This window comes from Oreochromis aureus, linkage group 13 (genome assembly GCF_013358895.1).
Source record: "Oreochromis aureus strain Israel breed Guangdong linkage group 13, ZZ_aureus, whole genome shotgun sequence".
Classification (NCBI taxonomy): Eukaryota; Metazoa; Chordata; class Actinopteri; order Cichliformes; family Cichlidae; genus Oreochromis; species Oreochromis aureus.
Genome location: NC_052954.1, coordinates 14,732,671 through 14,755,086, shown reverse-complemented (window position 1 = coordinate 14,755,086; position 22,416 = coordinate 14,732,671). Strand labels below are relative to the sequence as shown.

At 41.6% G+C, this 22,416-nt stretch overlaps 2 protein-coding genes across 3 annotated transcripts; both read left to right on the top strand.

The window, feature by feature from the left end:
* Positions 1 to 63: 63 nt before the first annotated feature.
* Positions 64 to 9,399, top strand: zgc:172136 (uncharacterized protein LOC566376 homolog). Of its 2 annotated transcripts, none has more exons than XM_031742951.2 (14): positions 64 to 221; positions 2,531 to 2,716; positions 2,862 to 2,952; positions 4,141 to 4,220; positions 4,362 to 4,438; positions 4,582 to 4,777; positions 4,875 to 5,030; positions 5,446 to 5,511; positions 5,958 to 6,026; positions 6,134 to 6,308; positions 6,783 to 7,067; positions 7,771 to 7,902; positions 8,014 to 8,084; positions 8,168 to 9,399. In XM_031742951.2, the coding sequence occupies exons 2-14, from the start codon at positions 2,639 to 2,641 to the stop codon at positions 8,456 to 8,458; spliced, it is 1,767 nt and encodes a 588-aa protein (XP_031598811.1). In that variant the 5' UTR covers positions 64 to 221; positions 2,531 to 2,638; the 3' UTR covers positions 8,459 to 9,399. The 2 variants fall into 2 exon arrangements, with proteins under 2 accessions (XP_031598811.1, XP_031598812.1); XM_031742952.2 differs by lacking the exon at positions 64 to 221 and adding an exon at positions 680 to 864.
* Positions 9,400 to 9,555: 156 nt separating this feature from the next.
* Positions 9,556 to 22,390, top strand: tarbp1 (TAR (HIV-1) RNA binding protein 1). The gene is made up of 29 exons (XM_031742957.2): positions 9,556 to 10,571; positions 10,678 to 10,775; positions 10,870 to 10,939; positions 11,198 to 11,346; positions 11,446 to 11,498; positions 11,609 to 11,706; positions 11,810 to 11,945; positions 12,033 to 12,129; positions 12,393 to 12,482; positions 12,569 to 12,716; positions 12,806 to 13,072; positions 13,505 to 13,602; positions 13,706 to 13,864; positions 13,949 to 14,172; positions 14,289 to 14,520; positions 14,643 to 14,831; positions 14,939 to 15,138; positions 15,219 to 15,290; positions 15,406 to 15,526; positions 16,076 to 16,186; positions 16,266 to 16,415; positions 16,522 to 16,608; positions 16,706 to 16,908; positions 16,998 to 17,079; positions 17,164 to 17,335; positions 17,431 to 17,616; positions 18,619 to 18,743; positions 20,057 to 20,193; positions 21,804 to 22,390. Exons 1-29 carry the CDS (start codon positions 9,641 to 9,643, stop codon positions 21,982 to 21,984), a joined length of 4,866 nt encoding a protein of 1,621 aa, XP_031598817.1. The 5' UTR covers positions 9,556 to 9,640; the 3' UTR covers positions 21,985 to 22,390.
* Positions 22,391 to 22,416: the final 26 nt, after the last annotated feature.

The window sequence follows — 22,416 nt, the reverse complement described above, 5'->3', positions numbered from 1 at the left end:
AGTGCACCCCCACAACTAAACAAAATGGTTTGGCTCAAACGTTCCAGGCTTGGGATGGTTGAGCAAAGCCCTCAAGAAGCTACAACACGTAATGGCCAGGGAGGTGAACGGCAGTTCTGGCTTCTTATGTTGGTCATGTTTTTAAGTGGGTTACAGAAGAAATGTGTTTTGAGAAGCCGTGCGACTGAAAGTTGAACTCTATCATCTCTTATACTGTGATCGTAAGTAATTTAGCGCTTTTACCTAAGTAGCTAAAAGAAAAGCCAGACTTATTAGTGATGCACTTGTTGCGCGTTAAAACTCTATCGGGCCAAAAGCACGTTTTCTCTGAGGGAAAAATAGACGTAAATGGTATAAATTGTTTGTTGTCAGCTACTTTTGCCTTGTACTGATTTGTAGCTAACTCATAAATATGTGTAATCATCTCAAGGTTTATATTTAAACGACTGCTAGCTACTTTAAGTTGCCTGGAGAGCGTTGAGGACCCTTCTGATGCAACTTTTAATGCTCATGGTGAGCTTTGTTAAGCTTTTTATGGGAAAAAGAGAACTTTTTCAGTCATAAGAAATATATACTAGTCCCACCAAACTGCTACTCATAAAGTGGGATGAGTGTAAAGTGGGTCCCCACCCCCCTGCGTTGTGGTTTTAGCGGGCAGTGAGTATCCCTGCTCCTTCAGAAAGCTTGCTTACTGCACAGGGGATGTTGTTTTTCCACCAGCCAGCAGTATACGCAGGGATTATAACAATCTTGGAGGGGAATTAAAGCATACAGATGGTTGCTCACATGTGATGCCACGTTCCACATTGGTCTGCAACATGGGGGATGTCTGAAGACTTCAAGTGGCACCGTTTGGGGCTGATGGTAAATGTGTTTTGTTGACAGGATGCAGCGTAGGTTATGTAGATAAAATGGGTCACATTGGTATGGTTTAACTTGATTTTGGTAGTTGCTCACCTGTTACTTATTTCAACCATATGTTCATGAAATATGAAGGCTCCAAATGATTTATTAAAGATATGTGCTGTTGAAAATAGACTATAAAACTTAGCCAGTGCTCAAATAAACAGCAAGAACATTCAGATTAGTATAATTTCTGTTAGAGCGATTGCGTCACATGTCTCTTGTAAATTCATACGTGAAGCAATGATCTGCAGCCTCTGCTTCCATTGTCTTAAACAAAAAAGCAAGCTGTAATGTTCAACTGTTTTCCTATTCCTCAAGGCTGCTTAATTATCTTGCATCTGTTTCACTTATAGTCTGTTACATGTTACAGCTCATTTGGCTGATCAGATTGGGTGTGTTTACTGTGAATAAACTTCAAGCCAAGCCTCCCAAAAGGCATAACATTTTTTTAAAGTAACACATGTTTGCATGCATGATAATGTACATGCATCTGTGAAATTTTTGTACTTGTTTCCCACGCTACGTTTTCAGTGTAAACGTACGATTTCATTTGACTTTGTCAATAGTAAGTCAGATGTTGGAGCTACTGGTATTTCAGGTTTATTTTGTCTGTTGCGCTGACACCCAGGTGTCAGTGGGGCTGTGTTTGAACATGCCCATAAATCATATTTGGTACAACAAATGTTTTAAGCCAAGAGTTCCCACAACTTGTTTTGTACACTGACAACACCTTTTTTTTTTTTTTTTTTTTTTCATACATAGTTTTGTTTGTCTCTCTCGTCATTTAACACAGATAAACACCACTGCATCAGGTGATTTTGAATGTACAATCTTCCACACCTCAAAAAAAAAAGGAGGGTGAAGGGTGTAAAAGACAGAAGTATGACATAAGAAACCATTTTTTTCTGAAGATAATTTGCACAGGAACCCCCCTCCCCTCCTCCTTCAGTGATGCATATATCTAGTTTTGTTTTTTGTTTTGTTTTTTTCCTGTTAAACTGGTTATAGTTCAGAGGATTTAAGGGAATCTGAGTGGGCGTACGGCAGTAATTAACCTGATTAATTGATTCTTAGACGTTAATCAGATGAGCCTCGTACCAGTTGGGGCTTAGGGTCAGCGTGGAGGGGCATGTTTCAGGTTGATAGTCCAGTGCCCTACACTGTGACTATTTGTAGTGTTTGATAAGGCACAATGAGCAATATTCTAATTCATTGTTAGCATGTTTTGCTGGAATGGAACAAATGCAAGAGGATTATCTGATTGCTTTCAGTTAATAACTGGTAATTAGAATGAGCTGTTACTATGAGATCATCGAAAAATGAGTGGATCAGCAAGTTCAGTCATACACGATTGTCACGTTTGTGGAACATTTCCATGAAGATGATTTTTAAGACAATGTAACTCATGTTTTGTTGGTCTCTCTCTCGCTCTCTCTCTTGCTCTCTTTCTCTCTCGCTCTAAAACGTCTCACTGGGGTTTTCTAATTTGTTCAGTTTTGTTAGTTTGGTTCAGAGACACATGCCGATTATTTCTTTAATTCAGATTACTTTACTACATGTTTACTCGTGTTTTTCTTTCTTAATTTCTTTACTTTTCTTACTCTTTTGTCATCTCTTTTTTTAGATGCAATATGGATGAACTGTCCTTGAAGAGATAAAAGTGAAGAGTAAAGATACCCAAAGACTTGAGTGTTAAAGACAGAGCATATATCACGAACTTGCACAAGAGATCATGTCCACATTACTAAAGCAGGAGAGAACTATTTGTGTTCTGCTCCCCAACAAAGAACAGCTGGACATCACTGTCGGGGTGAGTGTTTAATATCTTTTTTTTTTTTTTTAATGTGCTCTTAAGAGGATCTGCTCAGTAAGAGGACTTAACAGATGGCCCCGGTTAGATAAAGATATGTATTTTGTGAAACTTACAGACTTTCTTTTTCTTTGCTCTACTCTAGCTGAAGTCCACAGGCCAGGATATTCTGAAGCGTGTGGCAGAGCTTCTTGGAATCAAAGAGCTTCACTTTTTTGGCCTGACAGTAGTTAAAGGTAAATTAAATCCCCACTGGACCCCTTAAGCCTGTGAACCTGACAGGACTCTTCACACTAGATCACACAGTAGTTATAGACGATTCAGGTATTTATATAGGGTTTTAAAGAGGGTTATGTTTAGGTTACAAAAATGTTTTACTTCAGTGTTACTCTTTTTGCTTCTTTACGTAATGTTGGGGAAACGCTTCTACCAGGAAGCCATTTCACTGAAATAAACAAGAAAAATCATGTTGCCCAGCCAGTCTGCATAATTGAATGGTGTAATCCACTTTAGCTGCTGAACAAAGTTCTAAACTTTCTGTTTTCCAGCGTTCCTGTTGTACAAATAGATTGAAATGCTTTGGTAATCTTGTGTGGCTCACCACTTGAACAAGCAGCCTTTTGTTTTTGTGGTGTTGGGTCAGCGATCACTTAGTCCTGGATTCCTGCAATATTAATTTCATTAAGCCTGGAATGCACAATTGCATTCCTCCGCTTCACTGTGGAGGGATGGATTGATGATGGGAAGAGGAGGGTAGGAATGGAGGAATAAGAGGTAGGGGGAGACTATTACTCAATTCTTACTCAAAGGCCTAAACAAAGGGTAAAAATTAGAGAGAGTGAGTCAGAGTGGGAATGAGATGAGTGGTTTAAGTAAAAAAAATTGTGAAATGGCATGATTTGGCTACACAAGGGTGAACTGAAGAGATAAGTTGGGTCAAATTGAAAATGCCTGTGGTATGACTCATAGAACCAGGCGGAGATTGATACAACATCTTTGTGCTTGGAAAAGGGTTGCAACAGGTTTTTGGCTCAATGATGAATTGGTGATTAAAACAGCATGAACACAGCCTTATATTCAGGGAGCTTGCATGATAGACTCAAAGCAGTGTATATAGATATAATCTGTTTGTTGAATGCATCTACCTGTCTGTTCAAGTGTCTGCACAATCTTAAAAGAATCCCACAGCTCTTACCAGCAGTGGTTGGTCTGTGCTGCTTTGCTGATGCTGGAGTTGGAAAATGGATACATTAATGTTCGCATTGTTTTTCCTTGTAGCCCCATTGAAAAGTAGAAGAACAAAAGCTTTTTCCTCATACCCTAATGAATCCCATTGTTGAGTAAATTTTACGCTTGGCTACATTACTGTTTTGTTTGGTTACTAACTGTCTCCTTGTTTCCTGATTGTCTTTTTTCCATACCAGACAATGAGCACATATTTTTAGACCTGGAGGAGAAGCTCAATAAGTACTTTTCTAAGGAATGGAACCAAGATTTAGGAAAGGTATTGTAGTTTATGGCATTGATCCACTCTCTAAATCACTCTCTACACATCATTTAATTGGGCGTTTAATAGCCTGTATGGTACAGCTTTTTATCTGAAGTGCATCAGCAAAACACTAATGTAACACATTTCTTTTTACAGGGATTACAGAAAAGATCATTGCCTCTGATTCTCTGCCTTAAAGTGCAGTACTACGTAGAGAATGGTAGACTTTTTTGGTAAGTCTTCCTGTTTACATTCTACACGCATCTTTTTAATTCTTGGATGCTTCTGTTTTTCTTTATTTCTCCCCATTAAACATTGTCCTGCTTTCTCTCAACTTTGCCCCCTTCCCTTTCTTTTTGGGTGTGTGTTGTTCCAGTGAGCGAAAGGCACGGCATCTTTACTACTCTGACTTGCGGGAGCGAGTGCTACGCTCTGAATGTCGTCAGCAGGAGGAGGTCTACTTCCAGCTGGCGGGTTACGCCCTGCAGGCTGACCTTGGCGACCACCCGGTGCTGGAGGAAGGCCTAAAGCTTTCCCGTTATTTTGAACCCAAGGAGTACTTTCCCCCATGGGTAGGTGTCACCACATAGCAGAAATACGAGGAAATGTTTTTGCTTTTTCATCTCTCTGAAGCCAATGTTTGTCTCTTTCTTTCCCCCCCTTTTGCAGATTATAGCTAAACGTGGAGTGAAATATCTCCACTGCCATGGGCCAAAGGTACACCAGGAGCTGTGGGGCATGTCTACTCGTGATGCAATGCTCCACTTCATCAAAGAGTCATGCCAGTTGGAGGATGTACCTGTCACGTTTTACAGATTGCAAAAGGTTATGAGTCAGTCTAATCATCTCACTTTCATGGATTCTAAACTAAGTCTTTAAATGCAAAGCTCATTTTGAATCTATTCCACATATATTTCTTCCCTCTAACCTAAATACCCCAACAAATGCAACAACAGCGCACTTTGTTTCGCTTCATTTGATTTCTGGACAAACGGCTATAGTGCACTTATATAACCATTCATCTATACCAGTTCCTGTCCTCCCTATTTATAAAGTACTCATCCACTGAGTGAAACTTTGAATCCTGGCCCATCCATTACGTAATCTGCTATTGCTTCCAATTTGTTGCTAATAACAACTCATATTTTCCAGCCAACTATGAGCAGGGCGTAACAGTGAAATAGCTGTGTTATCTGGGACACACTGCCTCTCTGACAGCTCATCATTTGTTTTTTTTCAGGATAAGAGGGAGGAGAGGGGAACAGCATTGCTTGGTCTGACCCTGCGAGGAATGCAAGTTTATCAGGTGCGTGCATGTGTGAGCGTATTATTAGTGCACAGTATGTAAGCGAAAAGTCATTTTAATTCGCTCAGGGATTCGCTCTTTTGTATCTGTAGTCTTACAAAACCTCTGACTAGATGTGTGAGGAATGTGGGGGGGATTGCCACCACCAGCAGTCCATCAGGAGATAGGAGCTGCCTGCCATGACTGTCAGTTCTTTGATCTGTCTGTCAGGGGCCATCTGGGGAGGGGATTAGCACTCCAGGCCTGGCTGATTTCAAAGCCAACAGACCGTGGCATACCTCGAGAAGCCTTTGGCCTCTTTTGAGTCCAGATGGCTCCAAAAGACAGTTGATTATTGATCTGTAATTTTAAAAGCATCAAAGTAGATTATACAACCAGAAATACTTTTTTTTTTTTTTTTTTTTTTCTTTGTAAATGAAGTGTGTATGTGTGTTATGTATTCTCAGGAGGTGAACAACATACTTGAACTAATATATGACTTTCCCTGGTCAAATGTGGGACGTCTTACCTTCCTGGTAAGCACACACAGCTCAGTTTCTCTGTTAAGAAGAAGTAGAATTCTTGTAATTATTTAATGGGCCCTAGCTTTTTACACTGTGTATAATGTGTTAATATCATTTAGGGTAAGAAATTCGAGATCCAGCCAGATGGCTTGCCATCCGCCAGGAAGCTGGTTTACTACACTGGTTCATCTTTCCGCTCTCGCCACCTCCTCTTGCACCTGAGCAACAGCCATCAGCTCTACCTCAGCCTCCAACCTGTCCTCAAACACCTACACCAGCTGGAGGAGAGCAAAGGTAGGAGAGGGAAAAGTGTGTCAAAGGATAAGAAAAGTAACGGAGCACAGTTTGGCTGGTGGCTCCTTGTAGTCACAGTAGCTTCTGGAGGTTAATTGGTAAATTAAAACTTTGTTCCAAGAACAAAACTGTTCTGTAATCACATTTGTAACAATTCCACTAGCAAACATTTTTGCACTTTTGTGATGCTTTAAATGGGTCTTAAAGTATTTTAGTATTTTCTATATTTCTGATTTTATAGCTGAAGTTTGGTGTGTACTGACAAAAACCTTTTATAAAGTCACTATTGGCTTCTATTACTACTAGTAATATAATGTATAGATTAGTAATAGTAATAATTAGTACCTTAGGTTTTCAGTACTTTATATCAATTTCTGAAAACAAAATGGATGCTAATTCTTTCTTTGATGTTTTTGTTTATTTAAAAAAAAAAAAAAAAACCCCACTGAAACATGTTTATTTTTTCATTTTTAGAGAAGCAACATTACAGAGAGTCTTACATCAGTGATGATCTGGATTTGGATCCTCAAGGCAGTGAAGGCAGTCCTGGTCTCTCCCGACACTCCACCAGCAGCTCTGGAATCGAAGCAGACGCTCGCCAACACAGCATCTGTGCAGAGATGGTCTCCATGGGGGATGAAGGTCATCGGCAAGCTGAGAAGTGTTTCAGCTCAGCAGCCAGCCGAGGCAGCTCCTGTACCTCAGGGTTTGACACGAGCAGCAAAGCACGAATAGAAGATGAAGGGTGGCAAGAGGAAGGTGAGACCATTCTTAAATGAAACCTTTACACAGGATCTGTTCATCCCACTGCAGATATTTCTGAATTAAACCAATGCTTCCAGTCTGCTAGCCTGATCTAGCAGCATTGTTACTCTTAAATATGGTGCAATTCTCAGTGTTTCATTCAAAGATACATGCTGGTAGTGGGATCATAGGTATTTATATAAAATATTTTCCTGTTCAGTAATGCAAGTAAACATGTTAGCATCGCATTAGCATCTTAATGGAAAAAAATGATATTGTACTGCCTTGTTTTTTCTACATTTTTTCGGGGGGGGGGGGCTAAATTTGAAAATTCATGGATAACAATAATGAAATATTTTAGCATTAAAAATGTCATTTCAGTTAAAGAGCTTGTGCACATTGGTGGATTGACCATTACAGAAAGATGAGAGATTATTTTGGTAATAAACATTACTGTTAATTTGGGGTAACTGTGGAATAAACCTTTCATTTGGTGGTGGTCTAATAAAATTAATCACTGTACTTTTTGGCCTTTATGAGGACAGGACAGTTGAGAGTACAGGAAAGCTGGCAGAGACAACAGGGAGATGGTGCACATTAAAAGATCTGTGTCAGATTGAAACCCAGGCAATATTCCAGCGAGTTATATGGGCACCCCTTTATGAAATTTCTAAAACCTTTTTAATTTTTTTTCCTCTTATATTCTATTTTTGTCCAGAGATCAAGACCAGGGTCCAAAGTCCAGACGAGGTTCTTGTGGATGATCCTGATGAGATGTTCCAGCTGGCTGATCTTCTGGGAGGAGTTTCAGTGGATTGTGGAGAACTCTGTTCAAAGAATCATTCACCAGGTATAAATATTTTAATCCCTGCAAACAGTTGGGTTTTTTGTTTGTTTGTTTGTTTGTTTCCGCTCAGATGCTGTTTGCTAAGTTTGTAATCCTATGCTGTGTGTTCCACAGAAAACACAGGCTGTGCTCTACACGGTGATAAAGATGCTGGGAAATTGTATAACAAGGATATGTTAAAAGAGGTAGGTCATATTTTCTTTCCTTGCTTGGTTACCTTGGCCTCTTTCATGCATTGGCTTACTTTTTGTTCTTAACTCTCTTTCAGGTTCTGAAATCTAGAGCGCAAGTTTGTGTGGATCGGCACAGCCACAGCCTAGATGATGTCCGCCTCGTCCCTCCTCCTGCACCCCTGGGGATGGCAGTGCCACCTGATTCTTCTCACAGCTACACCTTTGGACTACCAGATGCCTCAGCAAACACAAAGACCACTGTTGATCACAGCTATTACCCCTTCTTGCACTGCCAGCCTAATCCTACCTTCTATGGCCGCAGGTCCACCAACTGCCTCTCCCTGGACATGTTGGGCGATGAACAGTTCATGGAATACATATTTTGAACACATCAAGTGCTGACAAGTATACCTGTCCTCCTTTCTGTACAGTGCAACGTAATTCACAGGTTGCCAGCACGTGTTTTTTCTGTAAAGATGGATGTGTAAGCTTCAAACAGCAGACATATTATCCTTCTTTTAAAAGCTGTGGATTACTTCAGCACCATTTCATGTAGTAAGCAGTTCATATTTATTAATGTTGTATATTTTGTATATATTACTTGCACTATTTTATTACATTTCAGCTTTTCTAAACTGAAAAATGCCTAATCAAGTTTGTCTTTTGTAAATTTCACACTGTTTAAACATTTCCTGAAGTGGCAGAATCGGTTGATATCAGGGGCATAAAGATTTGATGGTAAAATTTTACAGTCATGCAGTTGTTTTATGCATCAGACAGCCATAAGACATGATTTGCATTCCTCTCTATGTAAATTTACTCATTTTATCTATAGCCATGTTTGAGCTCTGTTGATTTGTTTTATCTTGTTCATTTTTTTTTTTATTACTTTAACACACACTTTTGTATAGTGTGCACTCCCATGTCTTTTACAACTTTGTAACTACCGATGTGGAAAATTGAACTTCTTTACAGCTCAGTGTATTCAGCCAAAGCTTTCCAAATATCTGTTTGCCTTCTGTTGTGATGATTACTATAGAAAATTTTTATTTGTGAAACACTGTTGTCAATAAATGTATAATGAAGCTACAGTATTTTTGTATTATGTAACCCACGAACAAAGAGCATTTGTTTTTCTTTTTTTTCCTTTTTTATTATTGTGTTCAAATGAACTGTTGTATTTAGCCTGTATATGGTTCCCAGTCATTAAACACAAACTTTGACTAAATGCCAGTAAAATGAACAAGTATAAAGTCAATGTCATATTTTTGAAAGCACTATTTTTTTTATAATGGTGAAAATAAATTCCTTACGCTCTTAAAATAAACCAAGACTTTTTCTTCGTACCGTGTCACCGATATACTATTAATTTTCTATTTAAATTTGAGCAGTTTGCATTTTCTTTTTTCAGCCTTAGATTCTTTTCTGCCTCACATTTCTCGCGAGAGTTGGGGGATTACGTTTGCGGAAGTTTACGTTCTGTTTCACTAAAACGTGCTGCTACTGGGGAGCAGCCGGTAGCAGCTCACTTGCTATGCTCACACCTAGCAATTTAACAGACGCTCACAATGTATTCCGCTTTAATTAACGCAGTGTTATCCAGCTCGCCTGACTATGACCTTCTTTTTGAATCTCTTTCCTGGCCGAGTGAGTCGTGGCCAGACACGGAGCGGGTGGAGGCGCTGACAGCTTTCATTGAGGGACTCGGACCGCTTTTGACCGAGCCGGACTCGACCTCGTTTCCAGATGCAAAGAGACGCTGTGTTTTAGATAAAGTTGAGTCGGTCCTTTGGACCAAGTGTCTGCCTTTCCTCTCCAGAATTTCGGCTGAAGCAGGTGAAGGTGTGCGGTGCAGGGAGAGCACAGCAGCTGCGTGCAGACTACTGAGTGTGTGTGTACCTCTCTGTAACGAGGCTGTGTGCAGGCGAGTCTGTCAGTCCATCCTGCCCTCACCCCATCTGTCAGAGGAAGAGCTAACCTCTCCAGGAAGACTCAGTGTGGAGGTTGCGAGTGAAGTGGTAGCTGCTCTTCTGCCGTTTCTGGCAGCAGATGAACAGCTCTCACACACCACCGTGTCTTCTAGTCTCTCCTCCATCAGGACACTCCCTGATGCACTGGTCTCCAAGCCAGTCAGGGTCATCTTAAGTCTGCTGAACTGCCTCAGCAGTGCGCGGTTAAAAAGCATCCTCAAGCTCATCCTGGATGATCTGAACAGCTGGCACTCCACCGACCGCACTCCTGCGGTTACAGAGCGGACTCTGCTGTGTTTGACAGCCCTGTCAGACCACCTCCTTAAACCTCACCACCACCCACCCTCTTCTTCCTCCTCCTGCTGTGACCTCGACCCTCGTCTGTCCCTTCAGTTCTGGACGATGGTTCAGGATGGACTGATCCACAGTGACAGCGTGTCACGAAAGAGAGCACTGTTCCTGCTGAAAAGGTGTGCAGCCCTGTCTGAAGAGGATGGATTAGACTGTCCTCTTTCTGCAGCAAGGGAAGGTAAAAAAAAAAAACAAAACAAAAAATAAACAAAACACTGAAAGCAGACATTATTACTGTTATTTTATGGCTTGTCAGACAACTTTTTTTTTCTAAACTGTTGCAGATGAGAACTTGTTTAAATGGGCTTCCAGCAAGAACAAGCTGCTCAGAGAGTTCTGGGAGGATTACGTACTGGTGATGGAGACCCTGGAGGAAAACCAAGTAGGATATCCTTCACCAGTGTTTGACTGCTTTTTCCAAGGAGGGCGTCTCGATACATCTGTTGTACTGTTCCTCCTCTCTTCTTCCTTTGCAGATTCATGTGGTCCGGCCAGTTTTAAACAGGATAGACACACTGATCCAAACAACAGCGAATGATGATCAAGGCAAGGAAAAAACATTACTTCAGACTTTTAAAAGTAGATTCGATATAGCGATACAGCTTTTTAGGCCTCTGTGAATGAAAGAGGCTGAACTGATTATATCTTGTTTTCTTGCAGCCAATTTAAATAAAAAAGTTTTTCAGAAGTACATAAGTCAAGTAGAAAAACCCTTGGTCATTTTTTACTCAATTAAATTCTTTGAAAAGTAAAGTAACTCAGTGTGAAAGATCTCAGAGTGGTCGTTCGTTTCTAATGCTTCAGGTCAAGGACTCTTCCACCCCTCCTGGCTGCTTTGTGTGTACCAGCGCATGTTCCACAGTGAGAATAAATCCTTAATGCGAGAAGGAGTGTGTCATCTGCTCGAGCTCCGGGTTCTTCAGCAGCCGACTTTTGCTTTGGCCTTTTCTCAGGTACAGACTTAATTTGTTTCTTGGCTCTCTGTTGTTTTCATTCAGTACAAAGTTAAAAGCATGCATTAAAGTTTCCTCTTCTGTTGCTTTGCTCTTAAGTTCATCGTTGGCCCCTTTATGGATGTTCTCTCTGAAACATCCCTCTTCCACAGGTGAGAATTTAACATTCATTAACAATTGGAAATAATTGTAATGCAGGTATTATTATATTAAGTACTGCTCTGCACTAGCCTTAATTAACCCAGCTTCTTTCCACATATAGGTCAGTTGGTCAGAGTGTGGGAGACTGTCCCGAACTGGGGGTTAAACTCGAAGTCTTTCTGGCTACCTTCTTCAGTAGCCTGCCAACAGAGCATAGAGGTAAAGGGTCACAAAAGCCACAGCAAAGACCTATGAACAAAGTCCTCTCACAGCTCATGGTTAAATTGCTAAATCCACCTCTGATTGCTGTGTCACATTGTAGGTTGTGTTTTGCTTCAGCTGATTCAGCAGCTGGGCTCTAAACACTGGTGTGCAGTTCCCCTCCTCTTCCTCTGTCAGGCCCTGTCCAAACTTCCCCCAAGTCCACTGCTGGGGACCAGTGGGCTCACTGCTCTGAGGTAACTTACAGTGGTTACACTTATACATACTGTGTCGAAGCTGGTGACACTTAATAAAGTGTCATTGTGTGTCTTTTATCTGTACAGGGACGTCCTGCGCTGCACCATGATCACTCATCAAGTCCTTTTAAGAGGAGCTGCCCAGTGCTTCCTGCTTAACAGTGCCCTCTCTCTCACAGTTGTGGTAAGACAGAAGTGTGATGCACAATACTGGACTCTTTATTAGGTACATCTTCCAAGTACTGAGTTGATCAAGCCTTTGTGCCTTCTACGACCAAAAAATCAGATATTTTGGTCCTTATGGCCATGACAGCATCACATGGATGTGTTTACTTTACTTTAATTTACTCTTTTTATTGATCTCATCTACTAGATTTTCTGTAAAACTATAGCTTAAGTTATTCAGTCCAATAGCTGAGCTTTTGTGCTTTTTTTTTTTTTTGTCAGAGTGAAGTTACCCTCGATGATGTTTTTAGCTTCCTGACGCATTTCCGTGCAGACGAGTCGCTGTGTAGAGGGACGCAGCTTTGGAAGCAGGTACGCTGTATCAACAATGGAACATGATTCAGATGGCAAACTGTGATTACCTAATCATTATCCTACATGTTGGGGCATCACTGCAGCTGTGTGCTTGGCTGTTGGAAAATGAAGGCAGTTTCAAGCCCAGGATTACAGATGAAGATTGCACTGGTGCTTCCACGAGTAAGGAAACCATAAGAGCTTATGTTCAAGGCGAAATAGTCTCCTATCTTCGAGTCCCAGCTAGCACAGGTGAGTCTGAAGTGATACAGTTGCTGGATAACTGCTGTATCTGCTGGTTTGATGTGTGTATATTTTAAGGCTTTTTATCTTCTCCCCAGGTCAGACCGAGAGGTTACCTGACTCGAGAGAAGCTGATAAGTTGGCCAGAGCTATTCTGCTGTGTGTGGACATGGAGAGGAGTCAATCTGGGGCAGAGATCAGCAATACCCTGGAGTCGCTTTTATCACCACTGCTGGAGACCCTGAGCAGAGTCAGCACCAATATCTACTTGCCTCAGCGTAAGAGTGACAAGAGCCTGCAGCTGGTGCTCAGCCTGTTCCAGCTCGGAAAAATCCCAAGGAGTCAACGGGACGGAGCGGAGCAAGGTTTGTAAGGATAGCACTGAATTACTGTCCGAGCTGTTCCATCTGATTTTTGTTTTTATTCACTGAACAAATCATTAAACCTGTCCTCCCAAATTATTGCTTGGTGTTATATTGTAAAACATACATCCTTGTAAATGTCACTTTTACATCCGTTTATTTGATGGTGCGAGATCTGCATATTTTATCTTTTTCTTTCATCTATTGGTGACATTTATGATATCAGATTAAAGTGGGCTGTATGTTGCATGCGATGGGAAATGAGTTTGATATCACTGGCTTTGATTATTAAGCTGTTTTTCCCAGTACCTCTGCTACCTTTATTAGGAAACGCTGGTGTTTATAGTTTGATTTTATCCCTTTATTTTTTGAGTATTTTGGCCAGAACCGTCGCTGTCATGTTCATTACATTCCACCTCTCTCTCTGTTTCACAGGGGACAGTGTGATGGTAACTATTGAGACGGTGATTTTAAGGCTTCTTGATCCCATCCAGGAGTTCATCTTTAGGCAGCTGTGTGGGGAATTGCAGGAGGTATTTAGCAAGTCAAGCAGGCCAGTCTCAGTCCAATTACACAGATGCCCCTGGTGGCCAACTCTGACGTCTGCACGTGTGTTGTCTTTTTTTTTTTTAACAGGTGTTTGATATTGAGCGAGCAGAGCTCTATCTTTATGTCCTGAGGCAGCTGGTTGTCATGTGTCGCTCTATGCCACAATACCACAACAAGATTCCCCACAGTGGTTTCTCTAAACTGATAAAGTACAGCCTCACAGTCCTGCGAGAACCAGACCAGCAGGTACGAACCTAAACTGTAATGTCTCTCTCATTAGGCCGGGATTTCAGTCACCACTTTGACTGTTTCACTGATTGTTGTTGCCAGGTCCCCTCTTTAGCATACCAGGTAACTAGAGCGGTTACTATGGCGTCCCTGGCCACGCTGTGTGGTCTTATGGAGCATGAAGTGATTGACAAGCGACCAGAGACAGTTTCTGCTCTGAAATCACTGAATGAATACTTCTACAGCCCAAAGCTGCCTTCCTCACACAGTCAGACATCTCTAGGAAATGTCAATCAACGTCTACTGAAACCAGAGACAATAGACTGGTTAGTGGAAGCCGTTTTTTTTTTTAACTAAAGTAACTAACTAAAAACTTTAATTCAGATGAATGTAAGTTCTCGGCTGCCATAACGAGCGATGGGCCTGTTTCTTCCTTTGGTAGTGATCTGGAAGTTCAAGATCTGCGACAGGACTGGGGACGCTTCTCTGCCAACTTTATGCGAGACCAGTGGATTTGTCTGAATTTCCTGATTAAGGTTTTTGGAATTCCTGAGTCTGTAGAAGCAGCCGAGACTCTCAAGGCTGCTTTGAGTTGCAGTGTGGAGGCCCTGGCGCTCCTGCCCAGTGACTTGGTGCTCCCTGTATTCACCTTTATGGAGACAGTCCTGCCGCAAGTGAGGCTCATTTTACTTCAGTCATTTTTCTTCCAGCTTTTATGTGAATAATTTGTTGTAAACTAACTGCCAATGGAGCGATTTCCTCATGGTGTGTCTGTTGTGGTGACATTTGATTCCAGTTAGTGCGTGATGAAGAGGCCCTGTGTGTGGAGGCTGTGAGTCTGAGCTGGGAGCTGGTACAAGGCCTGAGCACTAATGCCAATGACTTCTGGCCGGCCCTTAAAGGCTTCATCTCCATGGCTTTCCACCATAAACTGCTTCAGCTGACGCACGCTCAGTCTCCGACTCTGACGGCCACTTTGAAACAGGTGATTCACCTCACAGTAGGAAAGGAAGCGAGACAGAAATTTGGACTTTGAAAATGTATTTTCAATAATTAAATATTTATATATGTGGTGGCGGTGTTTGTTTTTAGATCGCCCGTGAACTAATGGAGTTGTCTCAGTCAAAGAGTGGAGTTTTTGGCATGCTGCTTCAACACTGCTGTCAGATGTGGCTGCCTGCAGGTGGAGGCAGCGGTGACCAGGCCGACACGGTGTTTTCTAGTATTTTCAACCACATCAGCATAATTACAGAAGCTTGTGTTTACGGTCCAGTGTTCAGGAGAGATCAACGGTAAGGCTTAGCAGCATTTTTCACATTTATTTAGCAGCTTCTTAGAGCTGTTTTAACTATTTAATCATGCTCTTTCCAAGACTCGTCCAGGATGTCCAAATATATGTGGAGCAACTTGGTGAAAAGTGTGCAGCTAATGTCGCAGTAACGAGGTAAACAATTCAGTGAAAACTCACTTCTTATTGATATGATTTAAAATAGTGCCACTAGAGGTCTCTCTTGGTGTGTGGATGTTTCCACACCTGAACAACTGTTTTTATTTTCCAGCGATAACAGAGATGATCAGTTGCCTCGCATGTGTGTTCTGGCTTTCCTGTGCCACCTGGATTCTTCTAATCTCCAGCATCAAAGACTAATGGAGGAAGTAGCAATGGAGCTGTTGAAAAAGGTGCATTTGGCCTTGTCAGGTTCACAGCAGTGGGGGGTTTTTGTGGTGTGGTGGGGCTCCAGATCTACATGACTGCCAGCAATCAAACTTCCAAAGTGGATCGCTGTATGATGATGGGTTTTTTTTACTCTTTATCCATCAGTTGTGACTGATTGGAGATCACAAATATATGCAAATTAATATATACAGGCATTAAATTGAAGTTAAACTCTTTACGCAGCTTTCAAAGAAAATCAAAATGCAGAATTAGCCTTAGAGCTTATTCCACGGCGAGGATTTGTTATATGTCCATCCTTTCACAGTTCACAAGAATTATTAACCCACAGTTTTGGTCATAATTTTATCAAAGTTACACACGATGATCACCTAATAGATGTTCACCCAAATGCTGCTCAAGATTAAGGTGACACTTGTCGTTTTACGGGCAATAACCGGGGAATTGCGATGGATTGTGGACCAGATGAGCTCCTGATTCTTTTAAATAAATGGCGAAGTAGCAGTTACAGCCACTTTACATCCTTTTCCATGATTTTTGTTTCATTTCTCCAGGATAATGATATATCAAGGTCAAAAGTGCGTTACTACAGCAACTCCCTGCAACATCGTGTTAAAAACAGAGTATGGCAAACACTGCTGCTGTTGCTGCCCAAACTCCGAGAGGTAAGATAGTCACACACTCACCTTAAATCTTCCGGGATCGACTGCTCCTCTCTGTGAGTGACTGCGCTTTCCTTTGCAGGAGTTTGTTGCCACTTTGTGGGGTCGTGGGTTTGAAGCGGGATTTTGCAGTAATCAGGCTTCTGTCAAGTACCTGATCGAGTGGATGATGATTCTGATCCTTGTCCGATATCCACAACACACTGACAGCTTTTGGTCCTGCTTTAGCCTGGTGAGCTCCAGCTCTTTCAAACTCTGTAGAACTGGTAGAACTGGAGTGAATGGTTTTTAATTCTAAATTAAATTATAAACCACTTCCTGTGCTTGTTTCTGTGCAGGATCACGAAAAGACTAAGACGAGCGTCTGCACTTTCTTATCTGTTCTTGTACATTTCAGTGTCATCTTTCCTAAACTTAAAGAAAAGGTAGTATCTCTCATTATTTTTTCCCACCTAGACAGTATTTGTTTTTTTATCAACTCTTGAGTATTCACATTATGTTTTTTTTCTTTTGTTTCTTAAGGCGGCGCAGTTGCGAAAAGCACTAGACGTCATCCTGCAGTCGTGTTTTAACCATAACTTCAGCGTGCGCCTGTACGCCTTACTGGCTCTGAAAAGGGTGTGGAGCCTGGCGGAAAACCATGTGGAAGAGGCAGATGGTTTAGGGGGGCTTTCCTCTGTCATCAAGGCCTGTCTGAACCAGGCTGAAGCCATGCAGAGCACTGGGTGAGAGCAGAGCGGTTCAAATGTTGGCAGGTTTTGTTCTTTGCATCAGGCTAATATGCTTTAGTACATATTTGCTGTCTTACATGTAGAAATGCCAACAAAAACTGGACGAGGATTCAGGAGCACTTCTTCTTTGGTGCCTTTCATCCAATCAGGGATTACAGTATTGAGGTACGCTATTCTGCAATTAAATCCTGCTAAAATATAGTAACACAGTCTAACATGCTTGTTTTCTTTCTTATTTTGCTTTCCTAGACAATATTCTGTACGTTTCCTGGTCTTTCTGAGTTGGCTGATGATGAGTGGATACCACCCTGGAAATTTGAGAAACTCTCATATTTCTCAGAAGGTCCATCTTTGCCTTTGAGAAATCCTGCTCCTGATCTGAACCAGCTTCAACCTGGAGACTGGATCCAGCAAGACAGAAGTACAGTAGCAGCAGTAGCAGTAGTAGTAACACTCTTAAGCACCAGTCAGTGATAAGGTTTCTCTTACTGACCGTCATGGCTTTATGTCTTCCAGGTGAGCAGGATAAGGAGGAACGCTGGGCTGAGGTGCAAAAGAAGATCACGCCCTGGAGACTGGGCATCCAGGAGCAGGAGCCTGAACTTCAGCTGGTTCCACCACAGAGGGCTGCTAGACTGGGAAAACTGCATGGTGCCTTGCTGGTTGTGGCCTCGCTTATCGACAAGCCCACCAATCTGGGAGGTCAGGAGCACCACAGATCAATGCATTATTGCACTATTTTGGTCACTAGTGCAGGTTATGTTTAGGGAGCGAGTAAGCAGGGTTGTTTTCTGCAGCTACAATTTACAGATGGCCCCTGAACACCTCACATGTAGACAGTAGGTAGACATAAAAGACAGCTGTAGAGATATATACACACAACATGTGCGTGTTGCTGCTAGTAAACACAAAGTGAGCCGTTAAACAATAAATCATTTAACCAACTTTTATTACTTCTGTTGTTTATTTTGAGAGCACCACAATTTTACTGCAGTTTCCACAGATTGAGAACTTGAGGTGGCGAGTAGCATGACTACAAGTGACTCATATTGCCCTTATGTGCTAAATGCAGCCAATCAGGAGTTGCAAAACCACAACTGAAAACTCCTTTTAGCCAGATTATGAGAGCTGCTTTTCCAGAATGACTTGAAATGACTCTGCACTTCCCTGGATCTCTGCTCTCAGTTTTACCTTGTGTGGAAGCCCCTCCCCCTGCACAAACCCCTTACACAATGTCAGTGTATTTCTGTTTCGTAACAATGATATAGAAGAACGGAGAAACACATCCATTTGAACCATCTTATCTGGTTTTACACGGTTTTACACCTGCCTTCATCAAGCACATAATATATGTTCTCTGCAAGTGTACTCGAGTGCTGTTGTCTCAGGTGATAAGGCACGAACACAATGAGAATTTGTTTATAGAGGAAAAAGATTTTTTTAAGCCAATATTGATACTGTGTAATGCAAGAAAGACTGTTAGCCTGGTCCTTCTGTAAATGTTTTACTTTGAATCCCAGACTCAATTTGCCAGTGCATCTCTTTTTACACGCAGTGGTGCTCTAGGAAACTCAAAACTGGAACAGTCTTTTTATTAACTTCCTGTGCTTTGGATGTCATGGAGCATTTTTATTTAAAAAAAAAAACACCCAAATCAAACACACATTAATCTGAATCTGTCATCATCTGTCTTTGTCGCTGCAGGTCTCTGCCGGACTTGTGAAATATTCGGTGCCAGCGCTCTGGTTCTGGATAGCCTCCGCCACGTGAATGACAAAAACTTCCAGTCCCTGAGCGTCTCAGCTGAGCTGTGGCTTCCTTTGTTAGAGGTGATGTGCAGAAAATAAACTTATTTTGACGATCAGAAGTGCACGTGGTTAGATTAAGGTTAAAATAGATTGTCAGGAACACACACACACAGAGAATATCTAGACAGCAGTAGAAATAGATGCTGTTTATTCAGTTAATCAGCAGATGTGCATTATTCAGAGTAACAGTGGCTCTGTATTTAAAGGCCCACGTGTCTAAAATGTTCATTCTTTTTGTATTGTTTGGGAATTTTAATGATGGATGTACCACAAGACCCTGAATATAGATGCCTTTTTAATACGTGTATTTAATTTAAACAGTGGTTCACAAAACTCTGACAGCACTACTCTAAATAAAGGCATAAATGTTTTTTTATATTGAGTACAATAAAGGGTGAGTAGTAACTTCTAGGCTCAGTGTAATAAAATGTGACTGACTGCGATGAAGCAGTGAGTCGGTGATAAAGTGGTAAATCTTATCGAAATATCCTGAAGAAACTGAACTCCAGGTTGTTTTTGATGGCAACCCAGCACAAAGTGTGACTAAAACACAGGGAAAGGTAAAAACACTGTGTATACATGCAGACCATTTGTCATCATTAAGCTCTTTGTTGCCTTATGATGGGTTTTGGTGGGTTTTTTCAGTGCTTGCCATATATGTTAGAATTAGAATATCTTATTGTATTTAAACAGCAAAACTGGAGACTGTCACAGATAATTTGATGCATGATTCCCGGGAGGAAACAATATTTGGACTTTTGCTGAAAATTAAAAATGCTCGATCATTCTCAGCACGACTGTCTGTGATCGTTACTGTAGAACCTGTGAATACGTGCACAGCAGCTTGGTTTGCCTGTAAAAAAGTGATGCAAGTTCCTAATAGATCTTCTGGGCCAGCTGTGTAAATTGCACAAAGCTCCTTTCAGAGAGGATGCAGTATTGATCCTGCTCCTGGGATGATGTTCAAGTCCTAGAAGCTCACATTCTACACCGAGCTCAAGTCTTTTTAAGATTTGTATGCAAGTTGGCCCTCCAGACCAATTTAACCTCTGGTATTAATGTAAAAGTGCTTTCAGTTAAATTCTAGGCGAATGGTGCATTTCCTCCGGAAAACCTAAATTGGTCTGAAACATCTTTTAATCCACTGTAAGGAGCAGAAAAATCTGCTGTTGATATCACAGCGTGAGAGTCTGTAGCAGAAGGGTGCTGAACTTACCGTCCGTCCTTATAAATATACAAGGACAGTTTATCACACCTTGATTGTTGGAATTGTTGTTTTAAAAGAAAATTTGTGTAAACAATCTCTAAAATCTTACGCTGTTTCTGTCCTTTAGGTGAAGCCGATGGAGCTCACTGAATTCTTGCAGGTGAAGAAGACTGAAGGTTACTGCATTGTGGGAGTGGAGCAGACAGCCAACAGTCACAGCCTCCAGGAGTACCAGTTCCCTGAAAAGACCCTGTTGCTTTTAGGGTACAGCAGCTTTTAATTTTGTCACACTCCAAAAAGCCTCTGTGTGGTGTTTTTCCATCATTCAGTCCCCTAAACCCAACCAGCTGTGCCTAAACATACGCAGGCCTCAGTGTTCCCATGCCATTGTGACTGTCACATAGATAACGGTTAGTGCTGACGAGGCCATTTCATTTTATCTCGCCAGTTTAGTGTGCGTCCCTGTGGGGTTTGCACATCTCCTCTCAATTGTGTACCTGTCTGGGCATGCTGAGATATAATTGGCTGTCCCCGAGAAGCAGAGGAAAAGCCATGAATTATACAGGAACAGCACAAGCGGTGCAATGATTGAGAAATGTCTTAATTTTGGCCCAAAATTTAATTATTCCTAGTCGGTGCGTGTATTTTTTTTACAGTTTGTAGCAAACTGAGGCATTAGAAGCTTGCGTGACAGGATTTTTCTAGCAGTCAGCCTCATTCAGTGCAGCTGCCCTGGCAGAGAGGGAGAGAGTAATAGTGCTGGCTTCTGTGTGGGTGTCTGGTTTTGTTCACCCCCACCATTCAGGCGCTGAGGTGTGAGCGGCGCTGTTAGCTTAAGCACCCATGCGAGTGCTTTCACAGCTGCGCTCTCCTCAGCGCAGCATGGCCAAGCTGTAATTTCTCATCAGGTTGCTATTATGTCACCCACTTCTACAGCGAAGATAAATGTAGCTCATCAAATCACGCTTTCTTACTGTGCAGCACCCTCAGTAGAGACTGGGTGTCAAAGTCATTAAGTCTTTGTGTTTGCTTTGCTTGGCCTGTGTTGCTGGAGCTCATTTGATTACAGTTTGAATTGGACTTGCACTCATTAGCTGTCTGTATTAAGAGCTTTTTCACTCATAATTGTAAAGACTTGAGAAAACGAAGGCTGATTCTGGTAAGGGCTCTTAAATGAAATAATATGGGTAGCGTCATAAAGCCACAGGAAAGTTTAAAAAAAGCATCAGCTGCAGTAGATACTACCTTACATTTAATCATCAGTTGTTGTTATTAATCTCTGGTTCTTTGTCCCGTCTCTCTATCCTCACCCCCAAATGGTCATGGCAGACGGCTGTCCCTCCCTGAACCTCTGGTTCTGCCAGAGGTGTCTTCCTTTTAAAAGGGAGTTTTTCCTTCCCACTTCTGCTTCTCTATGAGTGCTTGTTCATAGGGCATTGACTGATTGTCAGGTTTTTCTTCTTGTTATTTTAGGGTCTTTACGTTAGATTATAAAGCACCTTGAGGTGACTGTTGTTGTAATTTGGCGCTATATAAATAAAATTGAACTGAATAGTATACTCACTAGTTGCATGCTGCACAGGATAATTTCACAGAAGTTTTTGTGGAAAGGATGCGCTGCAAGTTCTCTAACTGAGGTGTAATATAGTTATAAGATAGTAGCATATCCCAAATGCTCCACTTGCTGAAAATATAGTGAGTAGCCTTTCTCAAGAGGTTAATCTGGATTTTTAGTAAAGATTTATGTGCTCTCCTTTTATGTGAATTGAATTAGAGACGATTCATCTAAATGAAATTAATTTTACTGATAGATATTTATGTATGCGTTGTTACATTCTTCATTCTTTTCCCCTCTTTATTTTTCTTCCTTTTAGCAATGAACGTGAAGGTATTCCTGCCAACTTACTCCAAATGTTGGACGTGTGCGTGGAGATCCCTCAACAAGGCATCATCCGCTCACTCAACGTGCACGTGAGCGCTGCCCTGTTAATCTGGGAATACACGCGACAACATCTCAGCTCTGGCTCGGCAGAAGTCGACTCGAAACGCAGCTGATGAAGACACCTGATGCTGACCTCCCTTGCCGATCTCCTGAGAAAAGTATTTCCTGGGGAGACTTTAAATGAGGGCGTAGAGCTTCTTCACATCATGACCTCAAGGGCTTTCTGTCGAGACAGCGTGGTCAGGAGCCATCGGCGCTCCTCTCAGGCCTTAATGAGAGTCATGAATAAAGATCAGCCCTCGCTATTATGTCTAAATGTTCCACTCTACTTGCTGTCATATTAATGAAGACAATGTCTGTGTTAGAAGAGCCAAAGCATCTATGGAAATTTTCCCCTTTGGAGGCTGACTGTGGAGCATTGGGACTGAATTATAATGTCAGTATTCAACGACATGTACTTAATCTTTAAATACTGTTTTGATTTTTTTAAATGTATAAATAAACACGACTTTTGTTTTTCATGTTGACCTGTATTTAATGATTTG